Raw genomic sequence first — 24,727 nt, 5'->3', positions numbered from 1 at the left:
ACAGCCAGCTTTCTGTGTTCATAGAGAATAAATCCCCCCCCTTTTTATTACATCTATATCCCGCCCTTCATCATAAGATCTCAGGCTGGTTCTTGAGGCCTGGGTTGCAGCTAGAAGGAATAATAGATCTTGCATGGCGGCTGCTTTGAAGGCTCTAAATAGTGGGGCTATCAAATCTAAGAAATTTGGGATTTTTCAAACCCTCAGCCTAGCACATGCAAATTATTATTATTATTGTTATTATTATTATTATTATTATTATTACAGTCATTCCGCAGTTACAGACGCTTTGGGTTGCATGATTTTGGGTTGCGCACCCTGCTGAACTTGGAAGTACTGGACCGGATTTCTTCCAGGTTTCAGCGCTTGCACATGCGCAGAAGCACCGAATCGCAACCCACACGTGCGCAGACGCGGTGCTGCGGGTTGCCGATGCAGCGGGTTGCAAATGTGCTTCCCGCACAGACCACGTTCGCAACCCGAGTGTCCACTGTATTATTAATATTATTATTAAACCACCTTCAGAGCAAATAAGTGATGCCCAAATAAGTGATGGGGTGAAACTGCCAATTCCTCGATACCAGTTATTCCATATATGTTTGCTACTTCCAATAAAAGGATAGTTCCCCTTGGAACCGAAAGCAGGTCAGGGGTGTCCCACTCTGATTGGGACAGCAGCAACAGGGCCAATTCTCTCTCTCTCTCTCTCTCTCTCTCTCTCTCTCACACACACACACACACACACACACACCAATGCTCACTTTTTTAAAAAAAGTGCAGATGTGAAAACTCTGGGACAGCTGTTGTGGCTATTTGCCCTTTAGTGGCACAAGTATCTAGGACTTTGGGACATGCAATCTTTGAGCACTGGCCGCTGAGGAGAAAGGAATTGTGTGGAGGGGTTTGATAGCCTTTGGTCATAGGAAAATGCAGCTCCAAATATAAAGCAGGAGGGTATACAGGAAAACATGCGAACCTTTTGCAGGTGTCACAGTGATACGGAATGTCAGTTTCTGGTTTCCGGCCTCACAGGTGTACTCGCCAGCATCCTCCTTCTCCACCTGCTGTACAATCAGCCGCCGGGTTTTGCCTTCAGCTTCTACCTTGAATTTCTTGCTGGAAGTGATCTGCTTCCCATTCTTGAACCACTTCACTTCTGTCTTGGCCTGGGCCACCTCACAGGTGATGGAGATGTCCTCTGAAGCAGCAGCCTTGATCTCCTTCTGGACCTTCTCTTTGTTGATAAACACATCCTCAGCTTCTGCAACTGAGAGAGAGCACAAGCAAAGATCAGTAACTCTAAGCTTACGTTTTATGGCTCTTGAAGGTTCCCCATTAACATTAGAAACCCATAGCTCACAGAACAATGTGGACTACAGATTCAGGTATCAAATGACATCCATCTGTGTTAAAGAGGAAACCATCCTGTTCAGGTCGCCTGCCTAAAGTGCAAGGAATACTTACATTTTGTACAGGAGTGAAGCAAAACACTAACAGCGGAGCTGTGAAATGTAAGGTCCACCCCCATCATTGTGCCCGGACACTGAGGTCCAGCGCCGAGGGCCTTCTGGCGGTTCCCTCATTGCGAGAAGCAAAGCTACAGGGAACCAGGCAGAGGGCCTTCTCGGTAGTGGCGCCCGCCCTGTGGAATGCCCTTCCAGCAGATGTCAAAGTGATAAACAACTACCTGACATTCAGAAGACATCTTAAGGCAGCCCTGTTCAGGGAAATTTTTAACGTGTGATTTTACTGTATTTTTGGTTTCTATGGAAGCCGCCCAGAGTGGCTGGGGAGGCCCAGCCAGATGGGCGGGGTATAAATAATAAATAATAAATTATTATTATTATTATTATTATTATTATTATTATTATTATTATCTCCTTTTTCAGCTCATCTGCTGATTAAAAGATGGCCTGCAGTAGTATTGACACCTTGCAAAAATTATGCATGATTCATCTTTGGAACAAATAATTCATACCCAGGTAAGGCAGAGGGGCTGAATACCAAGAATTACTACTATATACTTCAACATCAGCTTCTCTCCTATTCCTTAACACTGAAGGGTAGCTCATGAGACTGTTCAAGACCCACATTGGGAGAAAGATTCTTGCATTGCTGGAGATTGAACTAAATCATTCTTGTGGTCCCTTCCCACTCTGATTCTATGATTTTAATGAATAGAATACGGAGTGTAGGGTGTGATATTTTTCAGCAGCAGCAGCAAAGGGGAAAGGAAAAAGTTATGAATGGGAATGTAATATAGTGGGGTATCAAGGGGAACTTGCAAACCTTTTGCAGCTGTCGCAATGACTTTGAAGGTGAGCTTTTGGCCAGCGGCCTCACAAGTGTATTCACCAGCGTCCTCTTTCTCCACCTGTTGCACAATCAGCCGCCGGGTCTTGCCTTCGGCTTCAACCTTGAATTTCTTGCTGGAGGTGATCTGCTTCCCCTCCTTGAACCACTTCACTTCTGTCTTGGTCTGGGCCACCTCACATGTGATGGAAGCGTTCTCTGAAACAGCAGCCTTGATCTCCTTCTGGACCTTCTCCTTGTTGACAAATGCATCCTCAACTTCTGCAACTGTGGCAAGGTGGAGGGTGGGAGAAAATAGGATAAGCAAAGATCAATAACTCTAAGCTCCATTTTATAGCTTAGGAATTCTTTCATTTTGCATGGGAACTCAGTAAAACACTAACAGCAGGGATATCACACAGAAGATCCACCTGCCGTTTCAGCCACTCTGTGCCTGCAGCAATATTCACACCCTCCCAAAATAATTTGTAAGTCACCTTTGGACAAGTAAGTGGTGCCCAAGCAAGACAGAGAGGATGAGTATCAAGAACTACCACTTCATGCCCAACATGAGCTTCTCTCCTATTCCATTTCAGTTAGCAGAATTTGGAGTGCAAGGTGTGCATTTTTTCAACATAGGCAGCCAAGGTGAGAGGAGAACGTCATGGGTGGGGGGTGGCCTTTGGTCAGTGGAAAAGGCAGCCCCAAATGTAAAGCAGTAAGGTATAAAAGGGGAGAAGGCAAACCTTTAGCAGCTGTCGCAATGACTTTGAAGGTGAGCTTTTGGCCAGCAGCCTCACAGGTGTATTCACCAGCGTCCTCTTTTTCCACCTGCTGCACAATCAGCCGCCGGGTCTTGCCTTCAGCTTCTACCTTGAATTTCTTGCTGGAGGTGATCTGCTTCCCCTCCTTGAACCACTTCACTTCTGTCTTGGCCTGGCCCACCTCGCAGGTGATGGAAGCGTTCTCTGAAACAACAGCCTTGATCTCCTTCTGGACCTTCTCCTTGTTGACAAATGCCTCCTCAACTTCCGCAACTGTGGTGAGGGGAGGGAGAAAAGAGAACAAGGACTGTAACTCTAAACTCCCAATTTACAGCACATCAAGGTTTCCCCATTGTTATGTACTGAGTTGAATAGGATCCAAAATGCAGCAGTCTGATTGGTCCACAGGAGCCACCCAATCCAGCTCCAGGTGGAAGTGAATCCGCAACCTGATTGGCCTACAGGAGCATCCCGGATTTAGCCAATCACGTGGGGCCCATTGTGTAAATAATGTATATAAAGCAGACATTCTGGGGGAACTTTCCTCCTCACCACTACGAGCTGAATAAAGAGCATGAAATCCACTTTCGACTCCGAGTATATTTCACCCATTAACCTATAATCACTTTTAATATACCCCATAAAAGGCAGCTTCTCCTCCAGCACTAGTCTCTTACAGATTAACACACAAAATTCAGGTTGCAGCACAACACAGCAATAGGATCTATAAACTCTGTTGGTAGGCAACAGTCCCCTTTTCAAATCTTGGATACAGAGTCTGCTTAAGGACTTGTTCACTATAGTAAAAAAAAGGGGAAAAAACTTCTAAAATGATGCTGAACAGGGCAGCCAGTGGGGTTGACATTCCAGTGGCTGCTACATTTTACCTCAGCATGACCTGCTGTCCATTTCCATTCAAATTAGCAGCAGACCATCAAGGAATGTGGGATGTGCAAATTTTCATGGTTGGTAGCACAGGAGGTAAGAGTGTGTGTGTTTTTTTTGGGGGGGTGGACTCTGGTGAGCAGAAAAGGCAGTCCCAAATATAGATAGTACCATATAAAGGAAAACATCCAAACCTTTTGCAGCTTCTGCAATGACTTTGAAGGTGAGTTTTTGGCCAGCAGCCTCACAGGTGTAATCACCAACATCCTCTTTTTCTACCTGCTGCACGATCAGCCGCCGGGTCTTTCCTTCAACTTCTATCCTGAATTTCTTGCTAGAGATTATCTGCTTCCCATTCTTCAGCCACCTCACTTCTGTGTTTTCGTGGGCCACCTCGCAGAGAAGAGATGCATTCTCGAAAAAGGTAACCTTGATCTCTTTCTGTACCTTCTCCTTGTTGGCAAACACAGGCACAGGCTCTGCAGCAGGGAAAATAAAACACATGACAAAGCAGAGCAGTTAATTGCTGATTTCTTTTTTCTTTTTCTTTTTTTGAAGTATGTGTAATGTTTCTCGTATTTTTTCCATGTAACATTTTTACAAATCAGTTTCATTTGTTGAGACATTGGGGGGGAGGGGATGGAGGGGGGGGAGATGGGGGTTGGGGGGGTATGTTTCTATTTTGCTTAATGTATGTAGGGTTTGGTGTCAGTGTTGCTCGTGCCAGTTCTCTGCTGTTCATTTGTGTTTCTTTGGTGGTGAGAGAGGTTGGGGTTGGCCTAGGGTGTGGTTGGCTGTGGTGATCTTTGTTTTCGTGTGTGAGTGGGGGGGTGTGTGTGTGTTTTGGATCAGGTTAGCCATATTGATTTGTACGCTGTTGGTGGGTTATTGTCATTGTCTTGTTGGGCTGTTTGTCCCCGTGTCAGTTTCAGTTTATTGGTTAATTTTTCTAGTAGGGCTGTTTCCCATACTATTTGGTACCATTGGTCCATGCTTATTAATTACTGATTTCTAACACACACACACACACACACACACACACACACACAACTTAATAACTTAAAACTCAATGTAACCTACACAGAATAAAGTACAGAAATTAAACAGTAAACCAACTTCAGCCGCACAAACACATGGCTGGGAAACACACTACAGAAAAAGGCAACCAGCTAAAAGGTGCAGCGGTGCTAGAGGCATTACTCCTGGTGGTCATGGAGCAGACCTCAGGAATGTACGGCTAATAGTCCCTCTGCCAAAGACGGCAGGGACAAGGAAGCAATTTACAGAGAAAGGTGCTTTGCTTTGGCCCTGCCCTGTCCATCACTGACATGCAGCCCCTGGACAGGTTGCCTTATATCCTGTATCCTGCTATGGCCAGCCAGGTGCATGTGCATTGTGTTAAGTTGTGGGTGGCCATATCAGACGACACAGCGATTCTTCAAACAGCTCTTGTTTATTCACAGGCCAGAACGGAACTGAACTGAAGGGTTCAGCCAGCCTGCTTATATAGAGCTCCACTACAATGCAACTGTAACACTTTCTGTAACTATCCAATCACTGAACGTCACTTTCAATCCCTTTTTTGCATATGTGGACCTGAGTGAAAACTATCTACAGTATCCCCCTGCTGGCCCAGGGTGAGAACTTCAGTACATAACACATTGTATTCCAGAGGGAGGGGGTGGAATATCTCTTGCAACAAGTTTCCTTGCTAGCAGTCCTATATTTACAAAGTGGACGATAAAGTGTTGGTGAAATATGGCCTAGCTGCTTCAATGCAACTGAAATTTAAAAAATTAAGGTCTTATATATATAAAATAAATGTTCATAACTGCATATATAAACCACATGTCTGAAACCCCACAGAAAAAGTCCTGAAACCATTTTGTCCCTCCCAAACTGACCTCAAATATTTCTCTGCAAGGTCGAAGGAAAATGGAAAACCCTCCCCATTGTCTTTTTGTTCACAAATCCTTTCTTAAGGGTATGTCTGTGTATGAATAGGGTGAGCCTGTGACAGGTCAGGAACTAAGTAAAAAGACTGGCCAGGCTCCCCAGGTAATCCCATCAAGTGACCATTAACAGGTAACCTGCCAGACAGGAGATAAACAACGTACTCAGATTTCTGTTGTAGACAGCCCTTTCTGTGATGTAGGTATGATGTATCTGGGGGGTGGTCTTGAGCTACACCCCTTCTGTGATGTATGTATGATGTTTCTGGGGGTGGTCTTAGACTATATAAGGGTGGGCACACCTTTGTTCTGGGTCTTCCTCCTTTCTCCTGCATGTGAGGGGAGCACCCTGTTGCAACAGTTCAATAATGATCAAGCTTACAAGCTGCTTTGCTTTTCCATATTCTCTGGTTGGCCTCTGTTATTTTCTCCGACCGATGGAGAACCTACAAAAGACTCTATAAGGGCTCTTGTGTCCCCCATAAGGGAAGAAGGTCAAATTTTTGTTTATTACACAACACAGCTCCCTTGAAAGCACAGCTATTGACATGCCACTCCTAGATCTTCTGCTGTCGGATTCCCTATACCTGAACATATACATCTGCTTTCAGTCCTGAACAACCAGTCACCTTACTGTGAGCACTAGAATAACAAAAGTGCCAGTTCAACTACCAGAAATATATTGTTTGTGAAGGGAGGATGACTACATGGCGAAAAGGAAGCAAGCAGATTCCCCTGCTCACCTTCGACCTCAACGTGGAATGTTAACTTGTCGTCCTTTGTTTCACAGGTGTAAATCCCTTCGTCTTCTTTCAGTGCATTGTGGACAATGAGCTTTCTGTTAACTCCCTGAGAGGTAAATGTCACTCTCTGGTCCAGCCTGATAGGTTTTTTACCCTTCTTCCATATGACGGGCTCGTTCTCTGATGAGACCTCGCACACCAGCTCAAATTTCTCTGAGAGCTTGACCTTGATTCCGGGGGTTGATTCATTGACGAACTTTGCCACTTCGTCTAGAAAAGTAAGTTGAGGTGCAAAACAGAGTTGGCAGCAAAGGGTGCAGATGGATTGAGTATGCAGCTGAAACAACATTTTGCATGAACTGGAAAAGCAGGTGATTTTTTTCCAAATCTGAAGCAGAGGGAGGTTTTATTTCATTTTTTAAAAAAGTTGGACTTTGAGATTTGCATTGTAGATTTGCAACACTGCCATTGTAATAAAGGCATTAGACCTTTCATGGGGTGAGGGGAGAACGTGAGGAACGAACTCAAAGAAATTCCACAGCAGCAGCAATGTAAAGGGGGGGGGAAGAGACTTGCCAGGAGACATTTTGCTGCTGAAGACATTTTAACGCCTGAGGCAAAAGTCAAGATGGTGTCCGCTCCCATTCCATGCATAGAAGTTATACATATAGTGGTGCCCCGCAAGACGAACGCCTCGCAAGACGGAAAACCCGCTAGACGAAAGGGTTTCCCGTTTTGGAGGCGTTTCGCAAAACGAATTTCCCTATGGGCTTGCTTCGCAAGACGAAAAAATCTTGCGAGTTCCCGCAGGTTTTTTTCTGCCCCCCCCTTTCCTAAGCCGCTAAGCCACTTATCAGCTGTTCCGCTGATAAGCCGCCTCTCAGCTGATCCACTAAAAGCCGCTAGACCGCTAATAGTGCTAATCCGCTAAGCTGTCAATGGTCTTGCTTCGCAAGACGAAAAAACCGCTATACGAAGAGCCTCACGGAACGGATTACTTTCGTCTTGCGAGGCACCACTGTAATATTATTATTCAATGGTTTGAAAAGGGCTGAGAGAACCAAGTCTTCACTGGTGAGTTTTATATATACACACACACACACACACACACACACACACACACACACACACAAACATTGGCTTGTTTAAATATTTTGTTGTTATTCTATAATATTTAAACATCCCATTTTATTTATTATTATTATTATTATTATTATTATTATTATTGTCTATACTTCTCTTCATCTAAGCATCACAAGGTGATTTACAATATAAAAACACAAAAATGCATACCATAGTAACAAACAAAAACAATAACCCTCCCCTGCCACACACACAGTTTTTGTAGTTGTCGTTACTCAGATTATGCTTTATATCCCCCCCCCCCATGTTTAATTTTACAGAGTTATTGAATTGATATATAATTGTGATGGATTAACTCTGAGTAAAACTTAGTTGACTACCACCTACTGTTTATATTAGACCACTGCAGGCGGCCTAAGGCTGAAAGGTTTATTGGTTTATTGGATATTCAAATGCCTTATAAATTTTAATTTGGTCATATTTGTGATACAGTTTTATAAAACATTTTATACGGTGTTTTGGAATTTGGATGTTCCGATTCCAATATTGTTTGCAGGTATTTATTCAGTCAGGCATTTGTACTTTGGCCTTTTTGGCGGCTACATCCTGATTATAAAGAAATTAAATAAATATTTCTTTATTTATACCCCGCCCTTCCCAGTTCAGAAAACCAGGCTCAGGGTGGCTAACAACAAATTTTAAACACTTAATTGATGCAACAAAAAACAACATAAAATACAGTATAAAACGTGAATAACAATAAATTCAGAATTAAAAAATCAATTTAGGGGGGAAAGCCATCCAATAAACGTTATATGATCACCAGAACTAGCTGGCTAAATTAGTCCTATTTGGGCCAGCGAGGAGAATTAGCTGTGGGATCCCAGAGCGGGTAATCTTCATAAAAAGGGGAGTGAGGGAAGGAAGGGGAATAAAGGATCAGGCTAAGTTCAGATTGAAAGCCAGGCAGAATAGCTCTGTCTTACAGGCCCTGTGGAAGGAAGTTAAATCCTGCAGGGCCCTGATCTCTTGGGACAGAGCATTCCACCAGGTCGGAGCCATCACTGAAAAGGCCCTGGCCCTGGTGGAGGATAATCTGACTTCCTTAGGGCCCGAGACCTCTAAACTATGATTATCATGGACCTTAAGGTCCTCTGTGGGACATACCAGGAGAGGCAGTCCCATGGATACGAGGGTCCTAAGCCACAAAGGAATGGAATGGAATGGCCTCCCCAGTGAAACTTTGAAACACAGCTCTTTGCTTCTGGTTTTCTGGCTCCCCTCTCCCCAGCAAATAAAAAAAAATCCTAAGAAATATGCATATAAAAATACCTTTCAAACTTATCTTGGCAGTGCTTTCCAGATTATTGGCGACAAATTTCACCTCTGCTTCTTTGAAAACACTTGTGACCCTTTTGACGGTGAGGCTGTGCGACGTTTTGGTTCTTGTAATGATGTACTTATCGCTGTTCTGCACGATGTTGCCATTAACATACCACGAGCCGGAACAGGTATTAGTGAGGTCAACAGTGAAGATTGCATCCCTGCCTGGCGCTACTTCTACATTTCTCAGATGGCTTCTCACAGCCAGGACTGGTTCTGTGGAACAGAAGAAGAAAATGCAGTTGAAATGACCAACTACTAGGCAAAAAATAAAGGTAATGAAACTCAGAAAACATGTCATCCTCAGGTAGATTGCTACTGTATTGAGATTACAGTATTTTTTGCTCTATAAGATTCACTTTTTCCCTCCTAAAAAGTAAGGGGAAGCAAGAGGGATTGCTGCTTTCACTGTGCAGTGATCCCTCTTGCTGTTCTGGCTTCTGAGATTCAGAATATTTTTTTTTTCTTGTTTTCCTCCTCCAAAAACTAGGTGTGTGTGATGGCCTGGGAATCCAATTCAGAGGCTGAACCAGAGGAATCCTGGCCTGCACAGGAGTCCCTGCCTCCAGGGCTGTCTGAGCTTGGGCAGGGGCTTGAACCTGAAGGGCCCTCACCTGTGCCGGATCCTCAGGAGCAGGCACCAGCTGAATCCGCTCTGGCTCCAGAGGTGATGGAGGACCCATTGCCTACAGGTGCGCCTCTCCCAGCCCTGTCAGGGCAAGGTGAGTCTCCCCCTGGGTCCAGTAACCCTCCAGCCTCTCCTGAGCTGCAGAGGCTCAGGGCAGAGAGGCGGAGGGAACTGGTTTCTCCCAGGAGGAGTGCTCGCCTTAAGGCCAGGAGAGGCGGGTCACCTGTGGACCGGGACCGCCCTATGCCTCAGAGGAGATAAAGGCCAGTCAGCCCAGTCCCAGGTTGCGGGATCAACGACGTTGGAAACCTGTTTCTGCCTGCACCCAGACCTGTTCTTCCAGAGTTCCCGTCCTTGCCCGGCTCCTCGCTTTGGACCCCGCTTCACCCTTGGAGGACAGTCTACAGACCCTCGACCCAGGCCCCTGACCACGCCTCACGGTAACCTCCCCCCGGGACCAGCACAGTGTGTTTTGTGGTCTGGTGCATCTTATAGAGCGAAAAATACGGTACATTTGTGAGATAAGCATGTTGATTATATGAGACTGGTTAAGTATGCATGAAGGGGTTAATGCCATAGAGTAAGCTGTCCTGCCAGGCTTAGCTAGGTTACTCCCCCTCACCTTAGAAGGAAGGTAATCAATTCTATTGTTGTACATCAGCCTACATGAGAAGCTCATCTTGAGTTCCTGCAGAAATAATTTAGGAACTTTCACCACTGTAACTAAGCCAAGTTTTACTGCCTGTGTTTTCTGACTGATGTATGAAAAAGCACATGAACCTGACCTTTGAAGAGTTTGTAAGTAAACCATTTTTTAACTTACCAAATGTGTGGTCTTTTTCTATGCTGGGGAACAGGGGAACTTTGGTAGGAACTTAGAAGGGCATATTTTAAAGGTCTGCCAGCCTGTGTTTCCATGTTTTACTTTGCTGAATATTTCTGGTTTTAAATCTCTGCTGGGGTTCTCTCCCTTAACCCTACAGGGTAAGGTATTCCCCCTTCATGGGCTTCAGGGCCAACATAAAACTGGATGACCAGAGAAATTATTATTGGCTCACATTTTTTGAGCTGAGAACTGTCTTGCAAAAATAGGAGAAATGCAAACTCTAAAGAATAATTATATTTCAATCCAACCTTTAGCAGGATTCACAAAAATTAAATTCCTCCATCGTTCCTACCCTCCACAATTCAATCTAACTTGTTCTTCCTCAGTGGCTCTTAGCCTAACCAACTTCTCAGAGATCCTGCGAGACCAGCCTGAGGAGGTTAATCCTAAATCATATCAAAACCTTACTAAATCATACCAAGAACCTTGAATAAGTTATTGCTGAATATTAGGTTCGCCTCTGAATAGTCTGTGGGATGTGAAACACAAGAGCAGTCAAGTACAACATCCTAGAGTGAACATGTTTACACATGGGGAGGAAGGTTTGTCCAGCCAGCAGGTAAACTTCCTGTTTCCTTCTGGGCTGGGACAGACTTCCTCTTCATGTGACTAGAGGTGGGCGTGGCCTCACCTGTGCAGGTAACGACAAAAGCACAGGGCAGGGCTGCCATCTCTCTCTCTGACTACATTCGTCAAAGAAGCAACATCTGATTAGCCAAAGATGCTCTCTTGGGCTCCAGCCAAGAGAGCACAATGGGACTGTCTCTTTATGGGATAGTTGCCAGGTGTATGTTACTTTTCTAAGCTAAGTCTGCCTTCTGGCATCCAATTGTGAACAGAATGTGAGTAAACTTCTTTTATACTTTTATAGAAGACTGTGTCATGTCTTATCTTTTATGAGGAAATAAGGGGGAAATACCAGAGCCCTTATTATAGAGGCTTTAGCAAGCCTGAGCAAACGCATCCGCTGTGAGTTTAAAAAGGGGAATGTTACTCTGCTAAATTGTGAACTTGTTTACAAAAGTTGGAAAGGCTATAATCAAACAACATATATCCTCTCCTGCACCCCTGAACATTCCCACATAGTCAACCCAACACAGCAATCACTTTTGATGCTCTAAAGCTCACATCCAGCTCACTAGCTTCCAATGGCTCACTAGCTTCCAATAGTTTCTTCATTTCACGAGATGTAGCAGCTCTATGCACCCAACCTCAAGGACTGCAAACACTTCCTCTTTTCATACTCACCAAGGTGCAAGGTTCCTGGGAATTCAAGGTAGCCGCTCTGGCCATAGTTGTTGACTGCAGACACTCGGAATTGGTAGTCAGCCTCTTCAGCAAGGTTGCTCACAGTGAACTCGGTTTCAGGAACGGGGGATTCATGGCATCTCAGCCAAGTGAATCCAGTCAGTTTCTTACGCTCCACTACATATCCATCAATAGGGATGGGGCGCTCCATCTTAGGCGGGGACCAGGATAGCATCACTGAGGTTTCTGTTTTATTTTTCACCACTGGGTCAACTGGCGGATGCGATGGAGGCTTCTTTGGAGCTGGGTAGTATGAAAAAAGAGGGGGAAATAAGTTGATCTGTTTGAAAAGCCAGGATAATAAATAATAATAATAATAATAATAATAATAATAATAATAATAATAAATTTATTTGTACCCCACCCACCTGGCTGGATTTCCCCAGCCACTATGGGTGGCTTCCAACAAAGATTAAAAATACATTAAAATGTCACACATTAAAAACTTCCCTGAACAGGGCTGCCTTTAGATGTCTTCTAAATGTCAGGTAGCTGTTTATCTCTTTGACATTTGATGGGAGGGCATTCCACAGGGTGGGTGCCACTACCGAGAAGGCCCTCTGCCTGGTTCCCTGTAACCTCACTTCTTGCAGTGAGGGAACCGCCAGAAGGCCCTTGGCACTGGACTTCAGTGTCCGGGCAGAACGATGGAGGTGGAGACGCTCCTTCAGGTATACTGAACCGAGGCCGTTTAGGGCTTTAAAGGTCAACACCAACACTTTGAATTGTGCTCGGAAACGTACTGGGAGCCAATGCAGATCTTTCAAGACCAGATCATTTAGGGATACACACACATCAATGCCAGAGGCAACACGATATAAGTTATGCTGTACCAGATATCAATCCTTGTCTCCAGCTACTAGAAAATTCCACAGCCTTCTTCACCCTTGCTTCAGGAAGACCAGCCCTACAATACACTGCAGCTATTTTAATACATCCAGATTTAAGTTTGCTTCCTTTCAGCCTAAGAGTTCATCCAGACTTCCACTTTTCCAGCTGCTCCCCCCCCCCCAGGAAACCCAATCTTTACTGCTGAATCAGTTTTGAGTTCCATGCTCTCATCAGGGTGCCCCAAAATGTGTGAGATTGCAGAGGTCATTTCTGGGCTCCACAAGATTGCACAGGTCATGAGGAACAAGGGTTGGGAAGACAAGTGTCCCAGTTTCCCAAGTCAACACGTTGGAGGGTCTGCCTGTCACAAGCCTGTCTACTGCCATCCCTGTTGTCTAATACGGTGATTGCAGAGTACAGCACAGTTCACCTTTCTGCAAGAAAGGTCCTTCTTGCAGATGCTGACAAAAAGCCAAATTACACTAAGCTCATTGTGTTCCACTGTGATTGACACAGCCATGCTAGCACATGGGATCCACAAGCAAACGCCAGAGTCATGGCTGGTGAGTGGAGCAGTGGCTGCAAAAATGGCTCCAAGTTTTCTACCTAAATGCAGGGCCGGATTTAGGTTTGATGAGGCCCTAAGCTACTGAAGGTAAGGGGGCCCTTTCTATGTCCAGCTGTCCTTTGTCAACAACAAATTGTCGCTGTTTTTTGTGTTGAATATATGCTATGTGGTAATTTATGGTCCTAATAGGTATCTAAAGCCATTTGCACATGCAGAATGTAGGCACCCTATATATAGAAATGAGCAAACCAGTGATATTTTAGGGAGCAGGCTAGCAGGCGGGGCCCATGACTTACATCATAGGAGCCTACACAACACAAAACACTGTTGCTGTATGCAGGTTTTATTTTATTTGTTTTTTATCTTATATTTTGGAAATGTACATCCAGTTGTTTTTTCCTTTAATTTTTTCGGGGGCCCTAAGCTATAGCTTGTTTAGCTTATACAGTCATACCTCATGTTGAGTCCACTTCAGGTTGCGTTTTTTTCGGGTTGCGGACTGCCGAAACCCAGAAGTACCGGAACGGGTTACTTCCGGGTTTCAGCAGTCGCACATGCGCAGAAGCACTAAATTGTGCTTTGCACATGCACAGAAGCACTGAATCGCAACCCGCACGTGCACAGACGTGGGTTACGAACTCTGCGGGTTGCAAACGTGCATCTCGCACAGATCACGTTTGCAACCCAAGCGTTCACTGTACATAAATCCGGCACTGCCTAAATGTGACCAGCATGTTGAAATGGAACCACCAGGATTTTCCATGAAGCAAACAAGGCGCTTTTCTAATAGAGCCATTAGACTTTATTAGACACAGAATATAAATAGGGAACCTTGGCCTGATACACCCTCCTTCCTTAGCTATCTACATAAATATATATATCAGTGTCACAAGATATACTGTCATCCCCCCCTGAAGTTTAATGGGAAGGCCAAAGCTGCAAAGTGCCGGACTGTTTAGCATCCAGCTCAGGTTCGGTAGGTTGGCTACATACTGAAATCAGATATTAGGTACTGACCCTTGACTCATTAAGCTTAGTAACATTTAGTCAGATCCCCACCTCCTCTGAAAGCGCATTCTCAGGTGCAAGATCGTTTTGTTCAGCAATGAGAGGGAAACAACATGCAACTGTCGGGTCACTGTTGTCTAGGGGTGTCAGCAGCTTCTGGGTTTGCTTAGGAATCGCAGCAATTTGCATTTTTTCAAAATCCTCATTAAAATTCAGCAGCAATTCATTGCAAATTTCTCATAAGAAATATTTGGAAGCAGTTCTGACTACTATGCATGTTTTGCAAGCAATTTCCCATAATGCATTTTTATATATTCTTTTCACAAATATATCAAAATCCTCATTAAAATTCAGCAGCAATTCATTGCAAATTTCTCATAAGAAATATTTGGAAGCAGTTCTGACTACTATGCATGTTTTGCAAGCAATTTCCCATAATGCATTTTTATATATTCTTTTCACAAATATATTAAACAGATGGAGAAGTGCTCCACCCTGCTGCTTCAAACAGCTGGCTGAAACTTTTATTATTCAGGAGATCTGCTTGTGTTCTAGTCCTCCACAAGAGGGCCAGCTTCTTCCCTTGAGAAGCCCTGGAACCTAAGACTTAAAGCTAACCATAGCCACTTTCCTCATCCTAAAGGTAAAGGTAAAGGGACCCCTGACCATTAGGTCCAGTCGTGGCTGACTCTGGGGTTGCGGCGCTCATCTCGCTTTATTGGCCGAGGGAGCCGGCATACAGCTTCCGGGTCATGTGGCCAGCATGGCTAAGCCGCTTCTGGCGAACCAAAGCAGCGCACGGAAACGCCGTTTACCTTCCCGCCAGAGCGGTACCTATTTATCTACTAGCACTTGACGTGCTTTCGAACTGCTAGGTTGGCAGGAGCTGGGACCGAGCAATGGGAGCTCACCCCGTCGTGGGGATTCGAACCGCCAACCTTCTGATCGGCAAGTTCTAGGCTCTGTGGTTTAACCCACAGCGCCACCCGCATCCCACTTTCCTCATCCTAGTGCTGGCCTATACCATAAGCTGCAGAGCAACCATATCCTGTGGGTTTCACATAGAGGAAGAGAAAACAGCTCACCGGACACAGTAAACTGGGTGGATGTTCTGCACTCATCAGCCACAAACACAATCTCTGCTGAGTCCTCCATTTTACAATCTCGGATTATCATGCTATACTCTTTGCCGGATGAAGTGATGGCAATTCTGCTGTTGGGCTTCAGTTCTTCCTTGTTCTTTAGCCACCGAAATTTCTGGCACTTGTTTTCCAGCTCCACGCAGAATATCGCCGTGTCATTTATGCTGACTGCGGTCTTCCTTGGCAGTTTCTTGATAATATTCCCTTTGGTGGGGTGGAGATTTTTAAAGAAATTATTTTTAATAATAGTAATAAAAAAAAACATTAGCGGAACATTTAAATACAAGGACCTAAAAGATATAACATTGCTTAAATCACTTTCTCTAATTTGTAGAGATTTAAAACTCTGTGCACATAAATTACAAAGGTGAATCCTGCATAACTATTTGTATTATTGCTAGTGAAGTGACAGAGGGAGATTTTGTTAGCACATAGGGAAATCAGAGAAATGCAGGGAATAACCAAGACCACAATGATATGAGGATTTGCAATTTAAAATATACGGAAAATGTTAACAGTGTATCCTATGTAGTTTATGTCAAGAACGCTAATACTGTACACATATTTGTGTCTTTGTTTCATACATAGAAGCATACACACACACACACACACACACACACACACACACATCTATAGCTTTCACAAACACAGACTAAGTGCACGGTATCAGGTACTACTTCAAAGGTGGTTTAGAAAGCCTGGCCTTATTCCTAGTAATGGGTGAGATTCACCTGCCTCCATGATGACTGAGCTTTCTTTAAAAGTTCTTAAACTTTCTACACATCTACTCAGAAGCAAGTCCTACTGATTTCAATGGGACTTACTTGCCAGGTAAGTGGATGTAGGATTGGCTTAGGTTTGATTTGCACTCAAATCACCCAGTTGTAAAGCTAGCCCCATTGCGTGGCGAGTTCCCTCCCCCCCCCAGTGGAAATAAAGACACATGACACAGATATTTAAGGTTAGTGGGCTAAATACGGCCACAACTTCATTGGTTACAGGTGATGAGCGGTATTGGCTTAGGCATTGGTCCTGGAGCAGCTGGAAGCGGCAAAGAGGGAGATCCCAGGCCACGCCTGCGTTAAATGGACCATAAAGAAGGCTGCTTTTGAATTATGGTGTTGGAGGAGACACTTGAGAGTCCCGCGGACTGCAAGATTATCAAACCTCTCCATTCTGAAGGAAATCAGCCCTGAGTGCTCACTGGAAGGACCGATCGTGAAGCTGAGGCTCCAATACTTTGGCCACCCCATGAGAAGAGAAGACTCCCTGGAAAAGACCCTGATGATGGGAAAGATTGGGGGCACAAGGAGAAGGGGACAACAGAATGCAGCCCTTGATGCAGAAAAGTTCCTCTGCCTTCCTCTAGAGGAAGGGAGGGATGAAAATGAAATAAATTAATGAAGGTGTGTACTGTGGCTGTCTCTCACTCCAGAACCGAGCAAACTCTGTAAGCAACAGCTGGAAGAAGGAGCTGTTCCGTTCTTGCCGTACAGGCCAGTGCATAATGCAGCCAGCCAACTCCACGTCTGTTACAACAGAGAGAGGTAGCAGCTGCTTGTGAAAGTGGCCATGTTGTTCTTGTTTGCGAAGAAGTCTCTGGGGGTAGAAATGCAACGACCATCCTATCTGTTGCTTGCTAAGGCAAGCTGGGTGCGATACAGAAACTATGCAGGCAACTGTACACTGGATTACCCATCTCCTCTTAATATACTCAGCAAATAGTGCAATCAATATCAAGGCTAGCATTACAAAAAAATGCTTTAGAAGACCCTGCCTGACCTTTGGCTGGAGCAAACAAGCCATTGGCATTAACTTGGGGCTTGCAGGACAGATTGTGCATTTCTGTCCAACGTTCCCCTGCCTCCCTTCCTTCCGCCATTTCCTCAGCTGTATCTTGCACCCAGGGTAGCCAACTTGTGGCCCTTCTGTTGCTGCTGGGCTCCAACTTCCATTGGAAGTCTGAATATCCAACAGTCAGAGGTGGTGGGAGCTGCAACCAAGCAACATCTAGAAAGCCACAAGTTCTCCGTCCCTATCTAAGATGTGGTGTTCCCTACTGCATGCACAAGATGGAAGAAGGTCTCTGTTTAGAAGAGCCTACATCTCATGAAAGAGGGGGATGCCCCTTCTAAGATCACGAGTGGGGAATCTGTAACTCTCTAGGTGCTGCTGGACTCCAGCTCCCACTGGCCCCCATGGGAACAGCCAACAGTCTGAGATGATGGGGGCTGTAATGCAGAAACATCTGGAGTGCCAAAAGCTAAGCACCCCACCCTACAGATTCAGGAGGTGCAAAATCCAGTTTATCTGAAGGAGCGTCTCCACCTCCATCGTTCTACCCAGACACTGAAGTCCAGCGCTGAGGGCCTTCTGGCAGTTCCCTCACTGTGAGAAGCCAAGTTACAGGGAACCAGGCAAAGGGCCTTCTCAGTGGTGGCACCCGCCCTGTGGAACGCCCTCCCACCAGATGTCGAAGAAAACAACAACTACCAAACTTTTAGAAGACATCTGAAGGCAGCCTTCTTTAGGGAAGCTTTTAATGTTTGATGCATTACAGTATTTTAATATTTTGTTGGAAGCCGCCCAGAGTGGCTGGGGAAGCCCAGCCAGATTGGTGGGGTATAAATAATAAATTATTATTATTATTAAGAAGGTGCAGCAGGTATCCTAGAAGGCTTTGCAACTAGACTAGGCCCCACTCCCTTACACACCCTCATCAACACTCCCTGTGCTGTGCTCTAAAGATCATTTGAGAAAAGGCAGAGCAACAACACACAGGTGTTTGTTAGTCTCCACCTGCAGTCATAGCTAGGGACCTCTGAGAATTTCAAGGAGCATGCAAGGGGAAGCTGCCTGTATTTCCACCTGGCCAATATGTCAAAATCCTGTTTGTTTGTTTGTTTGTTTGTTTGTTTGTTTGTTTGTTTGTTTGTTTGTTAGCAGTGGGTTAACAGTTGTGAAATGTTGGAAGAACTCCAAAGATCTATCGTTAGAAGCATGGTGTAACAAAGTATTGGCAATCAATTATATCAGCAGAAAAACTAGTCGAATTCAGGCACAAATACAAAAGAGTCTCAAGGGCCATTTAGAGCTGCCTTTGGCCCCCAGACTGGAGCACTCTCCACCCATTGTCTGCAGAAGCCAAACCAAGAGCTACCAGGCTCACCACTGCTGCCCTCCTAGTGCTCCACTAATGACCAGCTTTGTACCTCAGGAACTGGCTTTTACTGGTCCTGCTCAGCTGCTCGTGCAACACTGTTACATAGAAGAGCCATAAATCCCTTTCTACGCCCCCCACAGCATCCGCTTCGTATTCTCTCTCCAAGTGCAAGGCCTGGAAACATTTGGCTAGCCACTCCCAGCATGTAGGATGGTGGAAGTTTTCACATTTCAAAGAGGAGGAGGAGGCATGAGAAGCACTCAATGCGACAACATGGACTCTTGAGGGTGCGAAAGGAGAGATAGTGGAACAACACACTGCTAGTTTTGCCGATGCAAGTGACCCAGAGCTTCCTCTTTCGGTGCGTGCATTCGGAACACCCGCCCACCTCTCCCTACTTTTAGAGCTTGTTGCGCTTGACCTTGCTATGCCGTTGTGTGGGAATTTCCCCCCACTTGGCTGATTGGCTGTTGCCGCGTAGCAAATCATCACAACTTGTAAGGTTGCAGATAGGCTCTGGTTCAGGTGACAGGGATGGGAGAACGCTCTCGCCATCCCTATGTGAAGGGTATTCCATTAAAGGAATCCAGGGACTCAATGGTTTGGTCAACCCCTGAGATGGGGTTGTGCCCGTGCCTGAGTCCAGGGGGACATTTGGGTGGCGGGGATAGCCTGTTTCCAGCTTTCTGCTTATCCAGGTGTTCACCCTAGGCTGACCCATGCTGGAATCCTGGGTCAGCGCTACCTGCATGGCAGACAGCTAATGGAACCAGAGCCTATGCAACCAGTCACTTTCTGTAATCCATAAAGTTGTGGGCTAAATTCTGCCAAAAACCAAAACCAAAATTTGAGTCAAGTGTGAATTTATTTAGGGGGGAGGTTTCTGGGTCTGAACACGCAATGCAGGAATTTCAACACAAGGCTCCCCATTCAACCTGAAACCATACTGGACCCTGCTTAACTTTGCAAATGAGCTAGCCGCTTTATTGGTGCACCACTAGCTCCTTGTCACCACAGTTTTCCATTTTTGTCAAACCCAGCCTACCACTAAAAAGCAGTAAGGTTTCCATCTAAAAGCTCATTCAGACATGGGCATTCATCACTTGATAGCTCTTGATGGCTCTTATCTGAATGCGTGTGAATAGATTTCTCTGTAAAGTGTTGTGTCTGTGGGGATCGTAAAGGTTAAGGTAAACCTGACCATTAGGTCCAGTCGCAGACGACTCTGGGGTTGCGCGCTCATCTCACTCTATAGGCTGAGGGAGCTGGCGTTTGTCTGCAGACAGCTTCCGGGTCATGTGGCCAGCATGACTAAGCCACTTCTGGTGAACCAGAGCAGCGCACGGAAACGCCGTTTACCTTCCCCGCCGGAGTGGTACCTATTTATCTACTTGCACTTTGAGTTGCTTTCAAACTGCTAGGTTGGCAGGAGCTGGGACTGAACAACAGGAGCTCACCCCGTCGTGGGGATTCGAACCACTGACCTTCTGATAAGCAAGCCGTAGGCTCTGTGGTTTAGACCACAGCGCCACCCACGTCATAGGGAATGTCAAATGTGATTGCAAACACTAGACCGGTTATGGCAGTGCACGATAGCAGAAAACAATATTCACTCTTAAAATGAAGGGCCAGTTAGATAAATCATGGGAAACGAATTTGAATAAATTATCAGCAGCAAAACAATTATGAAAGGCAGGATGGCACAAGATAATAGTTTGGAATAGAATTGGGGCTTATTCTTTAGATTCTGGAATAAGACATACTGAAATAAGACAGTTACAGATAGGTAGCCGTGTTGGTCTGCCATGGTCAAAACAAAATAAAAAAATTCCTTCCAGTAGCACCTTAAAGACCAACTGAGTTAGTTCTAGGTATGAGCTTTCGTGTGCATGCACACTTCTTCAGATACACTGAAACAGAAGTCACCGGACCTTTCTATATAGTGAGAAGGTGGGGAGGGGTATTACTCAGAAGGGTGGTGGGAATGGGTGATTGGCAGATAGCTGCGATGAGCCTGTTGACGACTCTTAACGACTGCAATAGGTCTAACAGGAAAAAGCAAGGGGTGAGAAGGTGAAAAATGGCTTTGTCATGTATAATGAGATAAGAATCCAATGTCTTTGTTCAAACCAGGTCTCTCCATAGTTTTAAGTTTGGTGATAAACTTAATTGCAACTTATCACCAAACTTAAAACTATTGAGAGACCTGGTTCAACCTGCAGGATGCAATGTATTTGTAAGGCATGCTTCATACCCTCCAACATTTCTCCATTGAAAATAGAGACATCCTAAGGAAAAGTGGGACATCCCAGAATCAAATCAGAAACTGGGGCGGCTTGGAGGGTCTGTTGCTTTTCCACATGGGCCTTCTTCACAAACATTTCTGACTCCTTATTGCCAACTTTTCTCTACTATGAATGTTCTTAGATGGTTTGTAGACCATCCTCCTTTGGGATGAAGGGCAGGATACAAATTTATACAAATCATGAATGAGTGTTGCCAGATTCACAACTTGCATTAGAACAGGCATCCCCAACCTTCGGCCCTCCAGATGTTTTGGACTACAATTCCCATCATCCCTGACCACTGGTCCTGTTAGCTAGGGATCATGGGAGTTGGAGGCCAAAACATCTGGAGGGCCGCAGGTTGGGGATGCCTGCTTTAGAAGCACCCTAAGGGGGAAAAAAACATTTCATGTGCTTCATTTTCACTTACCTTGGACACTTAATTCTGCAATGGTTCTGCTTCCCTCTTTCATTTCGCATATATAGACAGCATCGTCATCCATGGTAACGTTCTGGACTGTAAGCTTCCGATATGTGCCTTCTTCCTCAATGTTGTACTTTTGGCTCTGCTGGAGTTTTGTTTCTTCTTTGAACCAGGTGGTTTCTGTGCTGGGAACGGGCACCTCACACTGGAAGGAAGCAGATTCCTTCTCCCGAACTTCCAGGTCTCTAAGTTTCATCTTGAAAGGTATTCTCGGTTCTTGGGAGCAAGGAAAAGAAGCAATAAGTATGGGAACACAAAAGCATAACAGAGCCAGATAAGGATTGCTCTGAATACACTATGATGAAATAGTTAACAACAGGGGAGGGAGACTTGGGCCCAGGTGCTGAAGGTGGCCCTTCAAGCCTCTCTATGTGGCCCTTAGGATGCTCCCAAGGCCACACCTTCTCTCCTGCAACGCTGCTCCAAGCCTTGCTTTGTGTCCTCTTTGAGTGTTTTTGCCTGGCTGGACTGTGTCCCTGAACACTGATAATGCACTTTGCTTGGGACTTTTACCATGTGTGGTGGGACTGCAGTAAAATCAAAATGTTTTGGGAAATGATATACAATGAGCTAAAGAAAATGTTCCATTTAACATTTGTGAAAAAGCCTGAAGCTTTCTTATTAGGCATAGTGGGGAAAGACCTGCCAAAGAACTAAAAAATATCTTTATGTATGCGACAACGGCGGCAAGAGTCTTAAAAGCACACGGATAGAAGAGTGAGGAAATCCCGACGAAAGAACTGTGGCAAGAAAAACTGATGGATTATTCAGAATTGGCAAAACTGACACACAAACTATGTGATAAGGATAACTGTCACTTCAAAGACGAATGGGAACCTTTTATGAAATATTTGAAGAAGCAACAAAATGAACTGGACTCTTTGGCAGGTTTTGAATAAACATTCACAAACTGTTTATTGTAATATATAGATAGACAACTTGAGGATCTTTACAATTTTATAACATGCAGAGAGAAATACAGTGGTGCCCCGCAAGACGAATGCCTCGCTAGACGAAAAACGCGCAAGACGAAAGGGTTTCTTGTTTCTTGAGTTGCTTCGCAAGACGAATTTCCCTATGGGCTTGCTTCGCAAGACGAAAACGTCTTGCAGGTTTGCTTCCTTTTTCTTAAAGCCGGGGAATCCGCGCTCCGCAAGACGAAAAAATCGCAAGACGAAGCAACTCGCGGAACGAATTAATTTCGTCTTGCGAGGCACCACTGTATGTGTTGAGAAACCAGAGAAAGGAGTTGAGGGAAGTCTGGGGGTGGGAGATTGGGGTTTTTTGTTTAGGGAGGAGGGGGGGAAATAGAGGGGGGAAATAATAATAATGTGGATGCTGTATTTTTGAATTGTGTTGAAATTTCCAATAAAATATATATATATATTTTAAAAAATGCATTTTGCTTGCCGAGATGGAGTAAGGAGTGGTGAGATTGTGTGCAGATATCAGCCTATTGCAGAAAGGTAAGATTTGTATTTCTTTCGCCATTCGTTTTTGCTTCTGACCCTACCCACCAGTGAGATGTGGCCCCTGCAGAAGCTTGTCCAGAAGGGAGTGTGGCCCTCAGGTTGAAACCTCACCCCTGGTTTATAACGTACAGTGGTACCTCAGGTTACATACACTTCAGGTTACATACGCTTCAGGTTACAGACTCCACTAACCCAGAAATATTACCTCAGGTTAAGAACTTTGCTTCAGGATGAGAACAGAAATTGTGCAGCGGCGACGCAGCAGCAGCAGGAAGCCCCATTAGCTAAAGTGGTGCTTCAGGTTAAGAACAGTTTCAGGTTAAGAACAGACCTCCGGAACGAATTAAGTTTTTAACCTGAAGGTACCACGGTACAGCCTGATTCTGTAAACTGATGCAGCGCTTTTGTAGAACTGTTATGCCAATGTACAACAAGCTAGTAAAGGTTAAAGTAAAGGTACCCCTGACCATTAGGTCCAGTCGTGGACGACTCTGGGGTTGCGCGCTCATCTCGCTCTATAGGCCGAGGGAGCCGGCGTACAGCTTCTGGTGGCCAGCATGACTAAGCCACTTCTGGCAAACCAGAGCAGCGCACGGAAACACCGTTTACCTTCCCGCCAGAGCTGTACCTATTTATCTACCTGCACTTTGACGTGCTTTCGAACTGCTTGGTGGGCAGATGCAGGGACTGAGCAATGGGAGCTCACCCCGTCGCGGGGATTCGAACTGCTGACCTTCTGATCGGCAAGCCCTAGGCTCTGTGCTTTAGACCACAGCTCCACCCACGTCCCTAACAAGCTAGTACTGGACCACAACAAACATGGCATTTGGCTAAGGCAGCCTCCTCACCAACACTATTTTCATTTCATTATTGTTACATAGATATCCCACCTTTCCTGCGGGGAGTTGATGGTTCTCCCCTCCCTTTCCATGTTATCCTCACAACCACCTTATGAGGTCAGTTAGGCTGAGAATTGGTGACTAGCCCAAGGTCACCCAGTGAGCATCATGGCCAAGTGGAGATTTAGACCATATCACCAGCTCCTCCTGCTCCTCCTTTTCCATATCATTGCTACCACCTGCTTGTTTGCCAGGCAGAGAGCCAATGAGCAAGAAGGCAAAGGCATCTTCCACCCCTCACCACCACCTTCTTCTTTGGCGATCCCTCGTAGCCGAGTAAGATTGTCTTCCATAAACACAGTCTTAACAGTGAGTCCGTAAGTGATTGTGGAGGACAATTCTGGATCCACAGGTCCTTCCACAGTGGGGACATTGGTTCCTGTGTGGGAGTTGATCACAGTGTGGATTTACCAAGCGTGCCTTCCTCTTAGCACGTTTCTCCCTTGCGTCCTGAGTTCGAGTGTCTTCAAAGCCCATGACACCTTTGGTCAAGGGTGTTCTCCAACTGGAGTGCTCGCAGGCCAGTGTTTGCCAGTTGTCTGTGTTTATAATACATTTTTGGAAATTTGCCTTGAGACAGTCTTTAAACCTCTTTTGTTAACCACCAGCATTATGCTTTCCATTTTTAAGTTGGGAATAGAGTAGTTGCTTTGGAAGACGATTATCAGGCATCCGCACAACATGACCAGTCCAACGAAGTTGATGTTGAAGAATTATTGCTTCGACACTGGTGATCTTTGCTTCATCCAGTACACTGATATTAGTTTGCCTGCCTTCCCAAGTGATGTGTAAGATTTGTTGGAGACACCATTCATGGAAACTTTCAAGGAGCTGGAGATGGCGTTTATAAGTGGTCCATGTTTCACAAGCATATAGTAAGGTTGGTGGTACAATAGCTTTGTAAACAAGTTTCCCTGTGAATGTGCTGGTCCTCAAACTCTCTGCACTTAA

General features: G+C 45.2%; 1 protein-coding gene and 1 pseudogene across 35 annotated transcripts in view; one reads left to right on the top strand and one right to left on the bottom strand.

The window, feature by feature from the left end:
* LOC309325987 (7-alpha-hydroxycholest-4-en-3-one 12-alpha-hydroxylase pseudogene) overlaps positions 1 to 24,727 on the top strand; it is a 354,547-nt pseudogene that overhangs the window by 238,662 nt on the left and 91,158 nt on the right. The gene's annotated exons all lie outside the window — the stretch shown is intronic.
* The window catches only part of OBSCN (obscurin, cytoskeletal calmodulin and titin-interacting RhoGEF), a 263,745-nt gene that overhangs the window by 214,842 nt on the left and 24,176 nt on the right, over positions 1 to 24,727 (bottom strand). For 24 of the 33 annotated variants that reach the window (XM_081834068.1, XM_081834069.1, XM_081834097.1 and 21 more), the window contains exons 3-11: positions 21,352 to 21,621; positions 15,417 to 15,677; positions 11,865 to 12,167; positions 9,052 to 9,318; positions 6,637 to 6,906; positions 4,136 to 4,420; positions 3,039 to 3,329; positions 2,290 to 2,580; positions 977 to 1,267 (exon numbers count right to left, since the gene is read on the bottom strand). In XM_081834068.1, the coding sequence (XP_081690194.1) occupies positions 977 to 1,267; positions 2,290 to 2,580; positions 3,039 to 3,329; positions 4,136 to 4,420; positions 6,637 to 6,906; positions 9,052 to 9,318; positions 11,865 to 12,167; positions 15,417 to 15,677; positions 21,352 to 21,621 (2,529 nt within the window). The remainder of the gene's footprint in view (positions 1 to 976; positions 1,268 to 2,289; positions 2,581 to 3,038; positions 3,330 to 4,135; positions 4,421 to 6,636; positions 6,907 to 9,051; positions 9,319 to 11,864; positions 12,168 to 15,416; positions 15,678 to 21,351; positions 21,622 to 24,727) is intronic. The other 9 variants (XM_081834071.1, XM_081834081.1, XM_081834082.1 and 6 more) reach the window with 6 other exon arrangements.

This window comes from Podarcis erhardii (genome assembly GCF_964252035.2).
Source record: "Podarcis erhardii genome assembly, chromosome: 12".
NCBI classification, from domain to species: domain Eukaryota; kingdom Metazoa; phylum Chordata; class Lepidosauria; order Squamata; family Lacertidae; genus Podarcis; species Podarcis erhardii.
This window is presented reverse-complemented; position numbering and strand designations above follow the sequence as displayed.